The sequence below is a fragment of the Plasmopara halstedii genome (genome assembly GCF_900000015.1).
Source record: "Plasmopara halstedii genome assembly, contig: Scaffold_410, whole genome shotgun sequence".
Lineage (NCBI taxonomy): Eukaryota > Oomycota > Peronosporomycetes > Peronosporales > Peronosporaceae > Plasmopara > Plasmopara halstedii.
Window position 1 is genome coordinate 424717 of NW_020187331.1, and position 18470 is coordinate 443186.

Below are 18470 nucleotides of genomic sequence, written 5' to 3' on the forward strand. Positions count from 1 at the left end.
GAGACCTCCTCTCAAAAGTGATCGATTTCTTGAGGCTACTAATAAATAAAGATCGATCACTATTCGTAAAATTCCGTTAGTAAAATTTAAATACATGCATAACTACTGGCTACTTAGCCACGCACCGTATTCTTATTTGATGCAGTCACACCATGCCCATCTCGTGTGACACACACCCCTGTTACCAGGGTATGTGTAACCCGTTACAGTCATCTTCCACGAGCTAATGTGGCGAACAAACTGCACCGCGCTTTTAGCGATCCAAGACTCACACCCCCTATGTTCGTTGATCGCCAAATGAACTACATGTATATGTTTGACCAGGCAGATTCCGCTCCTTGCATATCGACAAATTTAACAAAATATCTCTTTAAAAAGCGCTTGCGCCAGCCAACAATGGCACAATACCCATTCAAAGCTGACTTTTGGACCATCATCTTGCTTTGATTTCACTGTCTGACAGTGATACGGTCTGTGTGAAGCAATCTGAATGCGTTTAAATTCTGGTTCAGAATCAATTAGGCAATTTCAGGTATTTTTATCTGTGGAAATGGTCGAAGTAAATTCAGTAACTTTAAGTTGCCTCGTATGTGAATTTTGAAAGTTGTGTGAAGGTTGTTAATTTAGCCCCTAAAATACGGGTCTTTCACTGGCGAATACATTACTCGTCAGAAATTTTTGCTATTCTTTAAAACGTATATAAACTAATGGGCAGTATACTTTTTGTAACTTTTTACTAGTTGGTCTCGAACTTTCGCAAATGATCATAAAGTTGTCTTAACGGCTGTGTTGCTTCTTGATTCTCTGGGTAGAAACTGAGAAAGTGCCCAAGCTGTCGAATCCACGGAAGTAGCAAACGAGGAAACGCTACAGCTTTATGGTCCTTGGGATCGTTTAAAAAAGATTGGAAAACTTCGTGGCCGAACACGACACCATACGCTAAATCGGCAAGCGCAAGACTGTGTCGCACTGAATTTCCACGCACTCCGTACCAAACGAGTTCATCCGTGATGTAATAAAAATCAAAGTAAAGCGCCCGATACGATAGCACTAGCTGATAGAGATCATCCCGACTAATCGGAATGCCATCTGCTTCGTCGAAGCTCTGCACGGCTGCGTGAGTAAGATTTTGTGGGCTTAAAGGAGACACCAAATCCAACGCTAATTCAAGATTATTTAAGACTTGAGTGAGGTTAAGCGCCGGAAGTTGCTGGTCAGCGGAATGTGTTTCTGAGATTAAAGTGTTTTCATGATACGATATCAGCCACTTCCATGTGTACTCATAATTCTGGAATGACAGTATCACAATTGTCAAAACATGACAACTCGCCGAGAGCGCTTAGAAACGTACCTGAAGGAACTTGGCAATAATATCTTCTAGGGCCGAGACAGGAAAATTTTCACTGATATTCGGTGGAATGTAAAAACTCGCGACGTTGCTGTCCCAAGCAAACGTCTTCATCAGCCAACAGAAAGTAAACACAAGCACATTTCGTACCTGCAAGTGAAGCACAGCGTTACCTGATAATGCTCAGCGAATTGGTTAATATTGTACAGTGTGACGTGCTCCTTGACACTGTGATCCCAAAGCTGATGATGCTTCCGTAGCGCTGCGACATCGGGCTGAACCCGAAATACTCCAACACCTTGTGGTTGAATCGTCACAATAAGTGTTGACTTACGTCCGGCGCACATTCCATGGTCATGTAAGTCCACCGTGGCAGCTCCCGGCTGGGTTAAAACCTCATCAATCGCCACAGTAAAGAACAGACTGTCATTTCTGAGCGCAATTCGAGCATACATGTCTTTTTTCGTGTTACGCACAACAATACATTTGTAAGATTCATCAGCAGCAGTTATAGACATTTCCGGGCTCGAGAGATTTGACTCCAGCATCGAAAACACCAAGCCTAGTGAATTTGGCTGAACCGAATAACATCTTTTCAATTGGAGCGGTGGGTCATGTTTATCTCCGTTCGAAACGTTAACCATCAGTTGGGGCTGACTACAGATAGCACGAATAATGACAGTTTCTCGAAAATCTTTAACCAGACGACAGCTCACGTAGACTTCAATTTCACGCACCCAAGGCTCGATCAACTGATCATCCGACAGGACATCGCTGGTTTCAGATAGTAGAGTTGTTTGTTTTGGTTGGGGTCGGAAGTACAAGAACACTTGCATGCTTGCATGGGATTCTAGGGTGATCGTGGTGACTTCGTAGAATGACATTGGTGAAACCGAAAAGCCGACCTCCTGAGGTCTTGCATTACTCGACAAAATAAAGTCGAGACTCAGACTAGAAGAATTTTCGATCACAATCGAGTGGTTTTGGTACAACTTGTTATAGTATACCTCGCTGAAATCAATTAGCAATCGCGGGGCACCACCAGTGATGATTTCTGATGGCATATTGATACTATAGCGCCGCGAACGTTTTGGACTGCTGTGATTCGGCACAAGCACGCGGAACAAATTTGTCGCCAAATCTGACCCTGAAGACATTCCACGAAGCGAATTCAAATCGGCGATGATTTCCAATCTCACATTGATCACCTTCAGATCATGAGGATTTGCTCGATTTTGTAGCACCATGAAAGTAGAATACACTCCTACTACCCCACGCAAAAAGTGAAGAACCACACTTTGGTAACTGTGCGCTCGATCAAGTGTACCTCGTTCACGGCTAAGTTGCAACCATGAACGAGCATTTTTGTCAACAAGCATCAAACGATACTCGACTGAATCAAGTCCTGCAACTTCCGCGGCATTTGCAGCGCTGTACAGACTTTCAATTGTAATTTCCCACTCTATTTCTCCACCGTTACGAACGGTATGCTGACCCACATCAATCAAATAACGAGTGTTGTCTAGCGATGAATACTCAGCAGGTGTGCAGCCACGAACGGCCAAAACAGGTAGCTGATTTTTATGTCCCACGGGACCGGAGCGGATCAAAGAGATATCGAATTTCTCGAGCTTATCCAGCCCGGGCGATCTCACCTGCTCGTATACTTCATCGTTGGGATGAGTTTCTATCGCGGGCTTAGAATGTGGCCTCCAAAAGTGCGCTAGTCGCTTATTCCGGGCGTCAAAAGCTGCAGACATCAACGCTTTGTCCAATACGAAACTTCCTTGCTTAGAAGGATCGCTCGCCGAGCTTTGTTGCTGCAAAATTAACATAATATTAACTCCAGTTGAGACTTCAGCTTCCAGCTTTAAATCGGCATCTCGCACAGTTAAAAACATATGGCTCATTCCATTTTTTTCCGTACTTGTTTCAATTTCATCAGCATCCCATGAATTGCTGCGCCAGCTTGGGTGATGCATCTTATGTAAGGCGATTGCTTTCCCGGCAAGCGTGTGATCGCCTAACTTACGATGCGGAATCTCACATGAAGATAGCGCTTGCGCACTTTCGAAAGCTTCTTCAAGATGCACGGTAACTTTCACTGACTCACCCGGAGCAATTGTGCCAGATGAAGGAACAGCGATTGCTTGAATCCATTCACTCATCGCACAAACGTCCGACTCTGTCGAACCCTTCACTAGGCATAATTTTGGCTGATACATGGAGGCCGGATTAATTACGAAGTTGAGCTCCCCCACAGTAGATAAATTCTTTACCCAAAAGCTTTCAAACGAGTTGCGCAGTTGATGCACAACGGAGTACCCTAACTGCTGTGGCATTCCTGGTGGCATGACTGGAGATGAATTTTTACTCACCCCTAGATTCGACTGAATTGGTGGTGATATTTGTTCGATCGGTGTGTCTGATAAAATATCGGTCGCTGTTGCAAAAAAATTAAGGCTGGATGCTGACAATACAAATGTCTTGCCAGGAAGCAGCTTTCCCTTAACATAAATTTCTTCGCGCTGAGCAGAATCATCCAGATTGTGAATATTTACGTGAATGTATACTAATCCCAGGTCTAGAATTCTGGCTGTGGATTCACTCTCTCTAGCTGACCATATATCAGCAGAAAGACGAGCGGACGGAAGGACAAGACACACGACACGAATGTCGACCGACTCGCCAGGAGCAATTGTAATTGAAGTTAGCGGTGTATTAGCGGAACGCAGCATCAGTAGCAGGTCAAGTATTCTACAATGATGTAATTACAGCTGTTAGCGCCATGGCATCAACTACAGATGCTAACGTACCGATTGAATATGCTATGAGTTTTTGAAAATAGCTTTACACTCAAATCTTCATCGTACACATTTCGAAGTGTAAACCAAAAACTGGAGCAGTGGGGCGGTGACTCTTGTGGTGGTGGCACAGTGACTGGAGGAAGTAGCGCAACGTGATTTTCATTCGGGTTTGTCATTTCAATTTCACTGTTGATGCTTTCAGGATCGATTGCCAATTCTGCGTAACTCGAAATAATATGTGCTCGCACAACCACAACTTCGCGATTGTGCGGATTGCACACGTTGAGAAAGCGAAGAGAAAACTCTTGCATTCCGGCTGCCAATACCTGCTAGGTGATCAATATGAACAAGTAGTTAGTTCCAAAACCACTAAATTTCGTCTGCAATGTGCAATTGCATACCACTTTCGTCCGCACCAGCTCCATCTCAAGAACGCATGATGCCCTGGGTTGTACTCTCCAAGCACCCCACGGCGGACTTCCATCACTTTGTGTGGGTTTGTATGCATGTAACGTGAGTATTTGGAGTGAAGGAACATGAAAAGCCGAGGCATACGCGTCGTCATCGAGAAAGTGTACACGTCTTCCGCCTTGTGTGCAACTCACTTGGATACATGGTGGTATGTTAGCAATGATAAAAAATAATTCCACGTCAGATACATTATTTAAGCAAACTTGGAATGTTGATGCTTTCCAGCCGATACCATAGCCAATTTTTCCCAAAAAATGACATTTTTCAGAAATTTGGAATCGTGGCTCACAATAAGCTCCCAAGACATTCACAACTTTCAAGGTGGATGCCTTTTCCTCTAGTGTGTTGCGACTTTGAACACTCTGAATCCCAATCATACCTCGAAACGGAAACAACTTCCCGCTGTCGATTGGATCAGAAGGTAGTGGGACAGACACGGCAATGTCTGCGAATCGACATGACAGCGTGCACGAGCCCCTAGCCTGCAGCAGGTATGAGTTACCATAAAGGCACGGTTGACTGTGCGGTGATACGAATGAAATTGTGTTTGTAATAGCATTGGACGTGCTGAAGCCGGCCGCGGAGTGGCTCATTGTTGAAAATATTTTGTCCATATTGCCATCCCATTCGAAAATAAGTGGAAGTGTGCTAAACGGGCGCACCAAGATTGATTGCACTGTTGTATTCGTAAGTGCGAGAAGCTTCCCATCGGATTGTATTGCTGGAAGAGACATAGAATTACTGGCATCTTTATCCCAGACTCCAAGTAATGCTTTTGTGCCATGTTCTCCAAAAATACGATACTTACGACGTGTGGGTTCGTTCCCTCCAGCGCACGTTACGAAGTTGGTCGTAAACTCGTCCTCTAGTGGAATCACGCTTATAGGACCAACGTCTATGGTATGCAAAGTAAATGGCTCTTGCGCTGCGTCGAATTTAGAAATATCGCGATCCTGATTTGCGCGAACTACAGCTGGAATTTCGCAACGTAATGTTCCGTTATCCACAAATAACGCAACGTCGATAAAGTTGACTCTTCCAGGATAGTGGATGCTTTCGACCACAATTCGACGTCGAAAAAGTCCGTTTATTTTCGCTAGAACACAAAATTCGACGTTTCCGGTTTCACCAGGGGGTATTTCACCCTTTTCGTGTTTCAGTAAAACGTGAAAATTATGATCGTTGTCAGAGTAGCCGTCTGTTGCGCGCGTCACAGAGAGACGGTATCTAAACGGCAGCGCCTTACTCATGTTGACTACTTCAAAACACCCTTCATGCGCTTGCATACTTTGCAAGTGTCCATTGCTGTGTTCTACACCAAAATCAATTAATGATGGTGTCACCCGAGCGACGCTAGCACCAGCAACACCAACAAATTTGACAGTAAACTCTGCCAGCATCTCCGTTTTCTCATCTTCTGATGATTCTGGGGACATCTGTAATCCAAACAGCTGAATACGGATACCACCAACGAGGTCCCGAGTTAATCCTGTCTTAAACGCATCCGGGGATAATCGCGGGCGTATTGCTACGTAAAGATCGATTGCTTGATTTCCTTTCATTATGACGTTTGTTGCCTCACAATGCAGACGAGCATCTTCGTAAACATAGCACTGTGTCTTCAGGTTTGACGAAGCATAGATTACCAACGTGTGATCAACCTGACTCTGTAGTGTCAGTTTGTGCACTTTACTGAATCGTAGTGAGATATTGGGGTGGTCCGCCGCAGTGTCTTGCATTTCCGGCGTGACGTAACATGGACCCAGATCGAGAACGCCAAGCTGTCCGGTGAGCTGTGGGTCCAGTTCAGGAACTCGAACGTAAACTGGCCTCGTAACGCGCACCAACACTTCCAATACCGACATATCGAGGCGACCCCCACTGAGGTTGCGCAGGACAATTTGCTCCGTGTGCTGTCCAGGCACATGGGCTTTGTAAACAAAAGCTGCTTTGACGAACGACTCCGCCTCCACAGTTCCAGTGGCGTTTTCAAACATTATTTCACCTCCAACGAGCAAAGGAGCGCCAGATGACGATGCACTCCCATTACCGTGTTCGCGAGTCCCAGCCAACAAGAGGAATTGGAGCGCTTGATGTGATCTGTTAAATACAGTAATTTCGCTTCTGACGTTCTCGCCTTGCTGATGTTCACCCAAATCAATTGTTTCCAACTCAAAGTACAAAGACCCCTGGTACCTTCTAACCACAGCTACGTCCACAGAGGTGACCAGAGTTGATGTCATCGCATCAATACCATTGATTGGTGAAGTATTGCCTGGGTTGTGAAAGAACTCAATCCGACCAGCATTTAATTCTGCGGCTTTCGATACACAATCCAGAACTGATCGGTTCACACATGACGCCAAGGGGGTTGAAGGTGCAAAGCCTGCTTCGCTTGCATAGCACCATTTCAGCTTCAGGTTCACCGTGCGATCTAAGGGAATATTCAGCGTAAGCGGTAGCATTTTTTTCAGATTAGTACTATCAGTACGATCAGATGTTTCCTCGATATTGTCAGATATCAAACAGTCACGAGGCAAAACTTCACATGTCAAAGCCAATACATTTTCAAACGTACTCGCTGGATTCCAGCTCATTTTTACAACTTCTGGTCTTTTGTACGACATGGACCCAAGCGAAAGCGCCAGTATCCATTCGCGGGCGTCAATTGGTGACTCTTCTGCTGGCACCAGTAGGCTCGAGCTTGTGGGAGATATTCCTGGCTGATCGGGGACGATGTCAATGTTTAAAACCCGTTTCTTCTTGCGCGAGTCAGGAATCGTGATTGTCAACTTGCGTCGCCGTTCTACTTTCTCCGATTCAATTCCAGTGGGTGCGATTAGCGATGGCAAAACGTCTTCATAGCGTGACATGCGACTCGTGCAATTTGTTTTTACTCTACAAACATCTAGTGAACAATCAGGAGGCACGACACCTGTTTGAGGATGAGGTGGGAGCACAGATGGAGGTCTTTGACCAATAGCACGGCAAAATGCATCTTCTCCTGCAAACGTCCGCAAAAAAATCTCTGCTTTGTAGTGAAGCTCCTTGACCACGTCTTTGTTTTGCTGCTCGAAAAACAGAAACTTGCCAGTCCCTTCTATAGAAGTAACATTTCGACACAGCAGCCGCTGTTTCATTCTTTGGCTGCGGTGTCCTCCGCTCTTATCATCTGCTCCGTGCGGCGAGATATCATCAGACCTCACAGGGTTAAACACTGCGTAAGTCACTATTCGCCCAGTCGCTTCAGCTTCAAGAGAGAAACGCAAGCAATTGGTACCAACCGACCCTTGAGCGCATTTTGCCTCGATAACGGGTTTATCAGACTGTTTGAATCGTCGCCGTCGCAAATGCACGATACACTCTGACTCAGACATTTCTGAGTCGCTGTTGCCACTCTCGTAGCTATCGTATTCTCCCACCCAGCTGGTAGCTCCAGGTTTCCCTGTCGCATCCAAGTATCTATCGGTTGGAGTTCCTAGCTCTTTACTGAGCAATTCACCCGACAGCAGTGCCTTCACCTGGGAGATTTTAGCGTTCAGCCTAACAATCTTGTCCGCCTTCTTTTTTGTAATTGCAATACGCAGCTTATGTTCCAACTTTTCTAGCTCCTCATCAAGCTTCTTTTCCTGAGCTTGAGTAACAACCGCAGCTGGAGTATCATCGATTGAAAAGTAGAATGTTGGCCGCAAGGTCGGGTAAGTAGAAGCTGGGTCCAACTGGATCACGTATTCGCGCTTCTTGAGACTTGTATTACGAACAGCAATTTTTACCTCGTCAGTCTTCTTACCAACAAGACACTTCTCAAACGAAATAGTTTGCCCTGATCATGAGAAGAATATGCACAGCTGGGCGTGAGTACAACAGAAAAACAAAGAGATGATGTTTGCGACGAGCAAATACCTGACTGGAGGATTTTAAATGTTTCGCGCTTTACAACCTTCGCTTTGATAGTTACCGAAACTGAATTGTCTGGATCTTGAACGTTAATTATTTTTAACTTTTCTTCGAAGGGGCCTGCTAGTGTTGGCTGAAATTGAAAACAAATCTCTTTCGTGCCGAACGCCTTAACCACGCCAAATTCTCCTTCCTTGATCTGTAGAAATCCTGAGGATATTGATCCCGTTTTTTCAACACTATACACTAATGGGGTAGTAGACATGTTTTGGACACTTAACCGTTTGGAGCTTTTCGACGATGTTGCAATGCGCCCAAAATTAATATTTTTCTGATTCACATTCATGATTGAGGAACATACCCGACTTTTCACCAACAATTCTCTGACAGAAGGGCGCGAATCAAATGGGTGCCTCGACGCGGCCCAAGCAGGTCTGCTTTGATCAAAATTTTCTCCAACAATGTGAGCTTTGTTATTCCCACCAGGTGGAAGAGTGATAAAAATTTTATGCTTTTCCACTCGCGTCTTCGAAACATCATCAGGATTTGTTAACTCGGTGGCCACTGGCCTAAATACTGCGACAATACGTTGGCGCGACTTAGCTGGTATGCGAAGGTTTCGTTCTTTGTGAGAGCTAAGCGGAATCATTTTTTTTTCCGCTAAAAGAGACTCAAGGCGCTTAACGCGATCTCGCACCATCGCTACAATTTCTTCCTCTTTTTCCTTGGAGAAAACTGAGCCGTGGCAATACTCATCACATTCAAATCGAGACTTCGCAAAAAGCTGCAATAGTGAAGCAATATCTTCTGAAGACCTTTTATCCGCATGAGAAGCTAAAGGTGCAGGCAATGAGCCAATACATGATCCGTTGGGACTCCTTCTTAGGTCGCTTAATGCTTGCACATGACTTTCTTTAAATTCCAAAGCTTCAGCATTTTGCTGATCCTGGCAATTTCTCCCATTATCGAAATGATTAGTTGAAGCCGATCGGAGTATATTAGTAGCCCCCGAAATGTTTGCAGTAGACAAAACACCGGTTTGAGCTACTGATCGCTTTTTTGACATGATATCCCGGAGAGCAGTCAATTTAGCTTTTCTATATCTCGCCTTACCATCCTCCAGCTCCGACACGCTGCAAAATGATCTGCGTCGACGAATAGGTCGTCTTATTGGTGGCTGGCCTCTTTGGTTGGAAGTATTTTTGAAAATGTCACCCCCGAGACTATTCTGTGAAGTCGACGACACCGAAGAAGGTGAAAAGCTTTGCTTACTCTCTTTCACATGGTTTTCGTCACTACTTAATCGTTCTATCGTATTGGACGCCTTGTCAAATGAATTTCTAATGCAATACAATTGCACCTTCGACGGCGAGGAAACTTTAATGTTCAAAGGTAGCGGAGCATTTGTTATATTCTCCAAATCAAAAACTTGAACTCCAACTGAATTGGTTGTCACGTGCTCAAAATTTAAAAATGCGGACCTTGATTGGGTCAAAAGCTTGTAAAATAGTGAATGGTAGATCACATGATGTGCATCCATGTTGCTTGAACGGACGCAAATCTGTGAAATGTTGCTTTTGTTTCTTAAATTAATAACCGAGATGACTCGAGAGTAATTTGGATTCGTTTTGCGCGGTATAATTTCAATCTTTAGCTCAGTAGACTGTTTTGGACCAAGCATCATGTCGTCGTTGGGCACCGTCGAGATCACTTTAGATGTGACTAACGGCTTCACAACGGTCGGCAACTCGGAATGATTCGTCAGTATACATGAGCTACTTTTTAGCTCCCCAATGTTGCAGTCTCCCAAGTGCAAAATTGAGGGGGTAGCTGTCACTATTGAGGTGCACGTTCGAGCGCAAATATAAATCGACTTGCCTAGAGAACGGTCAAATTCACGCGACTGAGTTTGTTGCCAAGCGCCTTGCATAACAAAACACCGAAATGATATTCGGAAATTTTGCTTCGTCAGACGAGCGACCTTAGGATCAACATCTGAAGATCCACAATATATATTTTCCAAGTTATTGCTTGACACCGCCGGTGAATACCATATTACTATGGTTCGCTCGACGCCGGGAGGCAAGTCAATACTTTCGACAAGAAAATTGGATACGCTGTTGTCATCGGGGGAAACACTATGACGCTTGTGTTGATCAGCTTGAAAGCTCCGCTCTGGAGAAGACCGCGGACTGCACATTAGTCGAGACATACGACATTTCAATTGGAACATCAACATCAGCGATGAGGGCTTATCCATCCATCAATATCGTCGTGAACTACAGTACCTGTCCACACCACTGTCGTAAACGAGTTCTCTTAGTCTGGATAAAGTCTTCGAGGACTTTTTGCCGTGTGATCGAGTACTTTTCTTTCGCAAATCGGTAGTGGCTCTCGAAACCCGCAGTTTTGGACTCACTGAGGGTCTTTCAAGAAGTGCACGAGATTCCCTATCAAATTCGAAGTCATCGTCGAAATCATCACCATCACCCACAGCAGTTTCTCCAAAAGAAGTTATTTTCGCTTGCTGGATTGCTTCTTCGTAAAATTCCCCCTGAAACAGCAATGTTACTTACAACAAGATATTTTTGCATTTCATACAACACTGACCTCGTTGTCATCGTTGTCATCGACCTCTTCATCGACCTCTTCATCGCTGTCCAGTCCATACGCATCCACACATGGAGAAGACAAGCCCTTAACACTTGATCTGTCATTAGAATAAGAGGGAGAAAGAAGCTTAATGGCACGAGGAGATCTTGGAACCCGTGATCGATTCTGCTGTAATTTAAGCTCGAATGTGACTTCTTTCGGGCGGTCGCTATTTAGCTTCACATGCAAGGCTACCTCCGTCATATTCCGCAGCATTATAACTTTAGAGTTTGCAATACCAGTGAAGCAATCCCCAAAATCAAGTTGACTTCCACTCATAAGGTGTGAGCCATCTGGCTCCTTAATCGACAACCCTTCCCTAAAATCAATAGGAATATTGCTTCCGAATAAGTGGCCTATAAAATTCAATCGCGCTTACCTGTGATGCTCCCAATTAGTCACGGCATGAATTTTAAGCGTCTTTACGTTTCTAGAGTCATGTAAGTTTTGCGCCTGAATTTCAAAAAAGTGCTCTCCAATCTGTCCATTTCGCAAATAATAAGCCACGACATACGACATATATCAAAGGCACGCTTAGTTTTTGTTATGAGATCATTACAATAATAGCTCTGGATATACACTTACATCCTTTGGGCGATACGTCACGCGGATCCGCACATGACCATAAGCGGCAGCTTGGAGTGTTTTGTCTCCAATTATGTATCCGGAATTATAATCTGTGCACAAAAGCACTTCATTGTTTTCGCTCCACGGCGAGAGTGGAGACACGAGATTGAACAGAAGCGGGATTTCCGAGCGGTTCCACACCGCAAAATCCTTGACAAATGACCCTCCGGGTACGCAATCGTCAAAATGTAGCTCTTGCACATCCAGTCGTAGCAACGAGCGGCATACTTGCGCTTGTAGTGGCACTAGCATCTCTGACATCGGCGCTTCTTTGGTAGCATCAGCATCAACGAATAAGGGCTGCAGAATCAGTCGTCCTGACAGCACAAAGCACGAAGTTTCACTAAGATGCGCACGCTCTTCCTCCGACGAGTCCCCGGCCGCCACGAATGCCGAGTTCCCGGTTATAGAATGTTGTGGTGTCAGCTTGGTGCATAAGGCAAATATAATCTTCTTGCTTTCTCTAGGCCCCAATATGATCTCATCGATGGCTCCAATGTGATTAAACAACTCGTTATAACCTTCACACAGGTACACGTTGTCGGCGAGAAGATTAGCCTTGGATGAAGAGGGTAGTACCGAAAAGGGTACGTGATTAAACTTATCCGAGGTCACGGTTCGATCTTTCTCCTGCTGTAGCTCGCGCTGCATTACACTAACGTTCTCGTTCTCGAGCTGAAAGCACCACTGGCTATTTTGAAAAGGTTTGCGTAGCTCTGCACGCAGACGGACCTTCAAGTTGCGTGTCGTTAAGTTTGTGATTTCAAAAACAATTATGTCCGACAAATCATTCAGATAGATATCGCCCAGGCCCAGTAGCTCGCCCTTGCCACCACAATATTCAACACGGCTGCGCTCCGCCTTTCTCAGCATAGCTACTGCCAAGGCTGAGGAGGGTGACTGTGGCGCGCGTGTAGTCTTTCTATCAGAAGCGGTCGTTTGGTTTCCCATAGTGATGTCCATTTCGCCTAGTACTGGCGCTGGCGCAACTTCCAAAGCGCGAAACTTTGCCATCAGGAAAGTGTGGATTTAGGTGCTACAAAATTTCATTATCAATATTTATAACAACATATCATACTATGTGTGACACCGCAATTTCCAAACATCATTCCAAGATGAGCGAGTCGACAGCTCCGGCTGCAGCGATATCCATGTCGGACGCCGCGTATGCCTTTGACGAAGATGTGCTGAAAGATGTCCGCAATAATAAAGTCTGGATGCAAGACCCCAAATACTTTAAAAAGGTGATTGTGTCGCCTGCCGCCGCCATAAAGATGCTTAATCACGCCAACTCTGGGGTCGAGAAGGGTATTAAGGCTGGCGGAAAGCCCGTAGAGATCATGGGACTAATTATGGGTCGACCTTCCACCGGTACAGAAAGAGATGCTGGTGATTCTCACACGCTTGTGGTTACAGATTGCTTTCCACTGCCCATCGAAGGTGCCGAAACCCGTGTGCTGGCAGATGACGCCGAAGTCATTAATTACATGATCTCGCTGGGCGAGGCTGTGGAGCAGACGCGCAAAGAAAAGTTTATGGGCTGGTACCACAGTCACCCATTTGATGTGGAAGTACATAGCCATTGCTTTCTATCTTCCACGGACATAAGTACGCAGCTCCAATGGCAGCGCTCGGAAGACCCACACGGCAACCCATGGTTAGCTATTGTACTGGATCCGCTGCGTTCCTTGGCCAAAAAGCGTCCAGAGATGGGTGCATTTCGTGTGTACCCTCCGGAGTTTGCTGCTCCTATGAACGAGACACCAGACGGAACGATTGTCACTGATGAGAGTGCGAGACTTGAACGCTGGGGCAACTGCTGGAATCGATACTACACGTTGGAAATTGTTTACTTTATGAGCTCTCTTGGCTCTCAAATTATAAGTATTCTCTCCGAAGAATTTTTGTGGATGCGTACGCTAAGCTCGAACACAATGCAAGAGCGTGAGAATCGCGACCGTTTTTCGGAGCGAATCCAGCTGCTGGTGAATAAGTTTGATGGCTGCGAAGCTCACTTAATTCCTCGCGCTGGACGTGGGGCGTCACGCATTGGTGAGTATTACGTGCCCGAAAAACAGCAGTTGCATAAAGAAACCGAGGAATCAGCTCTTGACAAAATAACGCAGGCAGCAAATGAACTTGCCATCGAAAACTCGCTTGGCCAAGAACTGCAGGTAGTCAAAAAAAATCTCTTTAACTACAAGTGATATTGACTTTTACTTAGGCATCATATGCAGATTCAGTGCAACAAATGCAGTACTTATTAAACATAAACTCCTTGGACCATACCAGTTCTTGAAATAAATATCGCCACTAAAAAAGCTTCGTTTTAGTTCTTCCTTCTCCCATTGCAAACAGCTCCTCCGCAATTCGTTCTTGCGCTTCCATAGCCTCCATATTTTCTTGAAGAGCTCTGCGTTCAGCATTGTCAACAACACTTACAACAGTCTTTTGGGGGAACAAAGATGTTATCGAACGCGAGCTGCATCCGCGACTTTTTTTGAAACGCTTGTAATTTACCAATCTTTTCATTTCACCATGTCGAGAAGGCTCTCTTTTTCGCGTAATTAATGGGCAGCAAACAACGATTGGCTTATTTGCATCTGCCTCTTCAAATTTTACATCGCGTTGCTGCAAAATACGTGAGGATTTCCAAGCAGACGCTGTCATATCGTTCATTTCATTTGGCAGCATATCACGTTTGATCTTGTTTGCAGAGGCATGTTCTATCCGATTACAAAACAGTGTTTTGACCAATTGCGTTAAGAAATGTCTGTGATTTTGTCACCTTGGTTATTTACCTTTTTTTTCGCCCGTTGTCGAGATCTGCATGGTCCCAGACATTACATCTTTGGCCTAAGAAGCACATTGTCAGCCACTTATAAAGTTTGATATAAGTAGGCCAACGTACTTTTTTGTTATTCAGATCAAACTGCTTTTCAGAATTTTCTTTGTTCGTAACGTATGCAACATCAACTTCCTCTTCTTGATTTGCATCCGTAATTTTCTGATGCTCCTTTTCAGCTGTTGATAGAATCCCTCGCGTATTCATATAGTTCAGGTGGCCCGAGTTCTGGGAAGATGGACCTGTACAATTCGCAAGGCTACTGCTAAAGGAGGAATCATTTGGTGGCGTCGGTGGTTTCACGAAAATTACACTTGCTGCTAATTCTTGAACACTCGTAAAAACAGCCCCCATTGACTTAAACAGTGCCACTCTTTGATCTACTATCTCCACAGGACATATAGGGTCAAAAGGAGTTGTGACTCGCTGTTCGCTTAGTCCTGCTGTATTGAAGATTCCCGTTCCATGCGGCTCGATCAGTAGCAAACACTTGCTTGAAGCCAGCGAGCCCAGCTCATGCAATAAAGTGTCGTCCTCCGTATTGTTCTCATAGCCACGAACTACAATGCCGCCCATGGCAGCAATAAGCTCCTCCATCGGCTGCGGATTCAGGAACAGCACCGCATACCCTTGAAAGAGCGATTTGCGGAGCGGATTCGGGAGATAGTTGCTCTCAACGAACGGAATGGACGGATCCGAAGGCAAGAACTCCTCACAACGCGGCAAAGGCTCTGATAATTTAAGACGGTTCGCTATAGCATAAATCCACGGCGTACACACCACCGGTTGGGTGAACACCAGCGCCCAAAGCACCTTAACTGTCGCTACGATTCGTCCTGGATCCATGATACAGTGTGTAGCATCCTTATTTTCCGTCGTGACTAAGTGCATGCCAATGCGCTGGCACGTATCCATAAAATTAGCTCGATTGGCCCGCTGGATGCGCGAGGCCACGAGAACAAACACTTGATTACGCACGCGCAATATAGTCTTTTTGGCCCCAAAGGAGATAAGATCACCGTGTTGCAAGCTACAAGTTCCAACAATCTTCTTCTGATTTACAAACGAGCCAAAGCGTGAATTCTTGTCCACCAGCTCCAGCGACGGACATGTGGACGAATCTCCAAGCTGCTCGGGCGTCAACGCGCCTACGCGAATCAGTGCGTGCGTGCGCGAGATAGATGAATCCGTATGAAAGTTGACGTGACAACGCTTTCGACCAACGCTCCACTCACCCGCTATTAGGTAGAATGTAGTGTCGGAAACAGCGCCGTCGCCCTCTACGACATCTAAAACCCACATCGTGGACAAAAGGCATAAGCACAAAGCAATCGAAAATGCAAAAAAAAAAATACATTTGGCCTTTTTCTTTACAGGCGAACGTTCACACAATTAAAAGCTTGTCCGTTGCTTGAACAACGAGCTATACCACCGCACTGTTTAAATGTGCGCAATTACGGAATCGCCTTATACGAAATTTCGTTTCTAAACTACCTCACACCTTATTCAAATCAACGCCATGACATGGTTAGGAGCCTTCGAAACGAATAAATTACGATTTGAAAGCGCTAAGATCACGTTAGTTACTCGAAGTGACACTAGCCAAGCGCCACCCGCATTGCGGATGGTAAGTGCGCGTGTCACGCTCTACGAAGTGCTGAACAAGTGCGTGGTTTCCATGAATGAATACTTTTGTACGTCAGCCATAGCCTTTGAGCTTTGATTGCGATGTTCTCACAAAAAATGTTGTTGAGGTTAGCGCTACCCATGCGAGATAATAAGTAACGACGCAAATATTTCACCGTTTTGTCCTTCTACCTTGATGCTCGTTTCGAAATTTGTCTGTATTGAGAATAATTTGCATCGAAGGCGAATTTAAAATCACGCGAATTGCCATCACTGATGAAACGCTCCTGATATCAGCACATGCTGGTTTTGGCGCCCACAATATTATGATAGTTAAGTAAATAAATTAAATGAGCCTTCGGTAAGACTACCTGAAGAAGGCTTCCGTTACACAATCCTAGACTTGGGCTTAAGCATCACATAACCCTGATTAGATCCCTATTTTTAGTGTCAACCTGAGCGGCGAATTCACGTAAATCTGAAGTAGCCGCATGAAGTCTTAGCTAACAAACATTTTTGGTCTGCTATCTTGCGCCTGCTGGACAGACTACAAGAGGTAGAATTTGAGTTCTGCATAATTCTCTCAAAATCCACCGAAGCAACAGGCTCAAGAGCACCTGGGATCTCCCTCCGTCTCCCAACCCGACGCTGCATTTCTGGCTCAGCAATTCATGTTTGGGCAAACTTTGGAGAACCTTACTTACCTGTGGTTCCGGGGTATGAAATAAATGCGTCCAATGATTACTCCTGGCACATTGGACACGGTATTGGAACACGCCACGGTGTTATTAAAGCTCTCTTCCTGACAATGTATCAAATCTGAGACAATCTGAAATATATGCTTCAATGGACGTGAATACAACGCTTTATTGTATGCTTTATTGTGCTTTGAGAGTCTTTGTCGACATAAAGCTCTGAGGTACTACTTGAAGTGGAAAAGATTTTGTTTGCAATCAACGCAACACCCACTTTTCGAACTCACTAAAAAAATCCTCGCATGACAGTGAACATTGAGGATGTTTCTATTTACAAATTTGGGTCCACAGGCTTCTCTAAACGCAAAGCACTCGTAATTGACAAGAAACCATCCTTCTTGATGGCATTTAATCCCAAGACGAACATTTTCAAATATCAGTCAATAATCATGTGCTGATTTCATCTAAATCATTAATCAATCGTCGCTGATGCATTAGTTGGTGTTTGGAGTCGTGACTACTTTGATCGTACGATCAATACAGCGGGGCTGCCGTAGCTCTTTGCTTAAAGATAGCTAAGCTAAGGGCATCAAACTTACGTACGTTACAAGAACCAGAACGAGTGCAGCGGATCGCAACCCGCTACCTCAAGAGTACTTAAAACCCTAATCAAATAAAGACGCTCTTCCGTTCAATATTGAAACCTGTTTCAATTGTTTAAGTCGCGGCAGAGCCGCCAATATCTGAAACCTTAGGTTTTCCTGATTAGTATGGAAATACAAAATTGATATAGTAAAACGCATTACTACGGGTAATCCTACCATGTATTGGCTTCTTGTAACGGGGTTACACGTACCCTGGTAACAGGGGTGTGTGCTACGCGAGATGGACATGGTGTGACTGCACCCAAATAAGAATACGGTACGTGGCTAGGTAGCCAGTAGTTATGCATGTATTAGATTTAACATATATTTAGGTAAATCTAAACATTTAAAATTAGGCGGCTTTCCGTCACCTTCGGGACGGTTGCCCCCTGCACAGGCGCGTCAAGGCTCTTCGAACCGTCGCCCCAATGCTTACCAGTCTGGTTCGTCGCGGGGAAACGACACCACCCAGACGGCGCGGGGCGATCTACTGGGAGAAAACTGAGTTCTGTTGAGCCTCAGGAAGGTAGAGGTCAACAGGGCCCAGCCCCGAAGAGCTCCGTGCTCTTGAACACGGAACGTGTATGCAAGCCAGGCTTGCTGGTCGTGAAGGCGACCGTAAAGGGTTCGAGAAGCCATGGAAGATTCTCATCGATTTTGGGGCGTCGGCAATGACACTCGACACTCCACGATGGAAAAAAGTCAGCTGTATGCTGGGGCGCTGAAAGCGCGGTTGGGTGACATCGTCACTGTTCGCCTAGCGACGGGGACACATGTCACGGTCCCGACGATCCCTGTGGACCTTGGAGTCAAGTTCCTTGACTTTGATAGCGTGGAACGCTGTCTAGTCTTAGACTT

The 18470-nt window shown here is 45.3% G+C and overlaps 4 protein-coding genes across 4 annotated transcripts; 2 read left to right on the top strand and 2 right to left on the bottom strand.

Annotated features, from left to right (window-relative positions):
* Nucleotides 1-736: 736 nt before the first annotated feature.
* PHALS_09311 (PapD-like) lies at nt 737-12816 on the bottom strand (the record flags this gene model as incomplete). The annotated part of the gene is made up of 10 exons (XM_024724786.1): nt 737-1288; nt 1352-1439; nt 1499-4105; nt 4165-4481; nt 4557-8449; nt 8530-10715; nt 10812-11077; nt 11134-11494; nt 11555-11655; nt 11761-12816. 10 exons carry the CDS (start codon nt 12814-12816, stop codon nt 737-739), a joined length of 11427 nt encoding a protein of 3808 aa, XP_024575628.1.
* Nucleotides 12817-12917: 101 nt separating this feature from the next.
* Nucleotides 12918-14069, top strand: PHALS_09312 (COP9 signalosome, subunit CSN5; the record flags this gene model as incomplete). Its single annotated transcript, XM_024724787.1, has 2 exons — nt 12918-13976; nt 14040-14069. The coding sequence occupies 2 exons, from the start codon at nt 12918-12920 to the stop codon at nt 14067-14069; spliced, it is 1089 nt and encodes a 362-aa protein (XP_024575629.1).
* A 46-nt stretch (nt 14070-14115) lies between these two features.
* On the bottom strand, nt 14116-15949 carry PHALS_09313 (nbn_chick ame: full=nibrin ame: full=nijmegen breakage syndrome protein 1 homolog; the record flags this gene model as incomplete). The annotated part of the gene is made up of 3 exons (XM_024724788.1): nt 14116-14528; nt 14604-14658; nt 14714-15949. The coding sequence occupies 3 exons, from the start codon at nt 15947-15949 to the stop codon at nt 14116-14118; spliced, it is 1704 nt and encodes a 567-aa protein (XP_024575630.1).
* Nucleotides 15950-16166: 217 nt separating this feature from the next.
* PHALS_09314 (uncharacterized protein) lies at nt 16167-16432 on the top strand (the record flags this gene model as incomplete). The annotated part of the gene is made up of 2 exons (XM_024724789.1): nt 16167-16341; nt 16407-16432. The coding sequence occupies 2 exons, from the start codon at nt 16167-16169 to the stop codon at nt 16430-16432; spliced, it is 201 nt and encodes a 66-aa protein (XP_024575631.1).
* Between the last annotated feature and the right edge of the window lie 2038 nt (nt 16433-18470).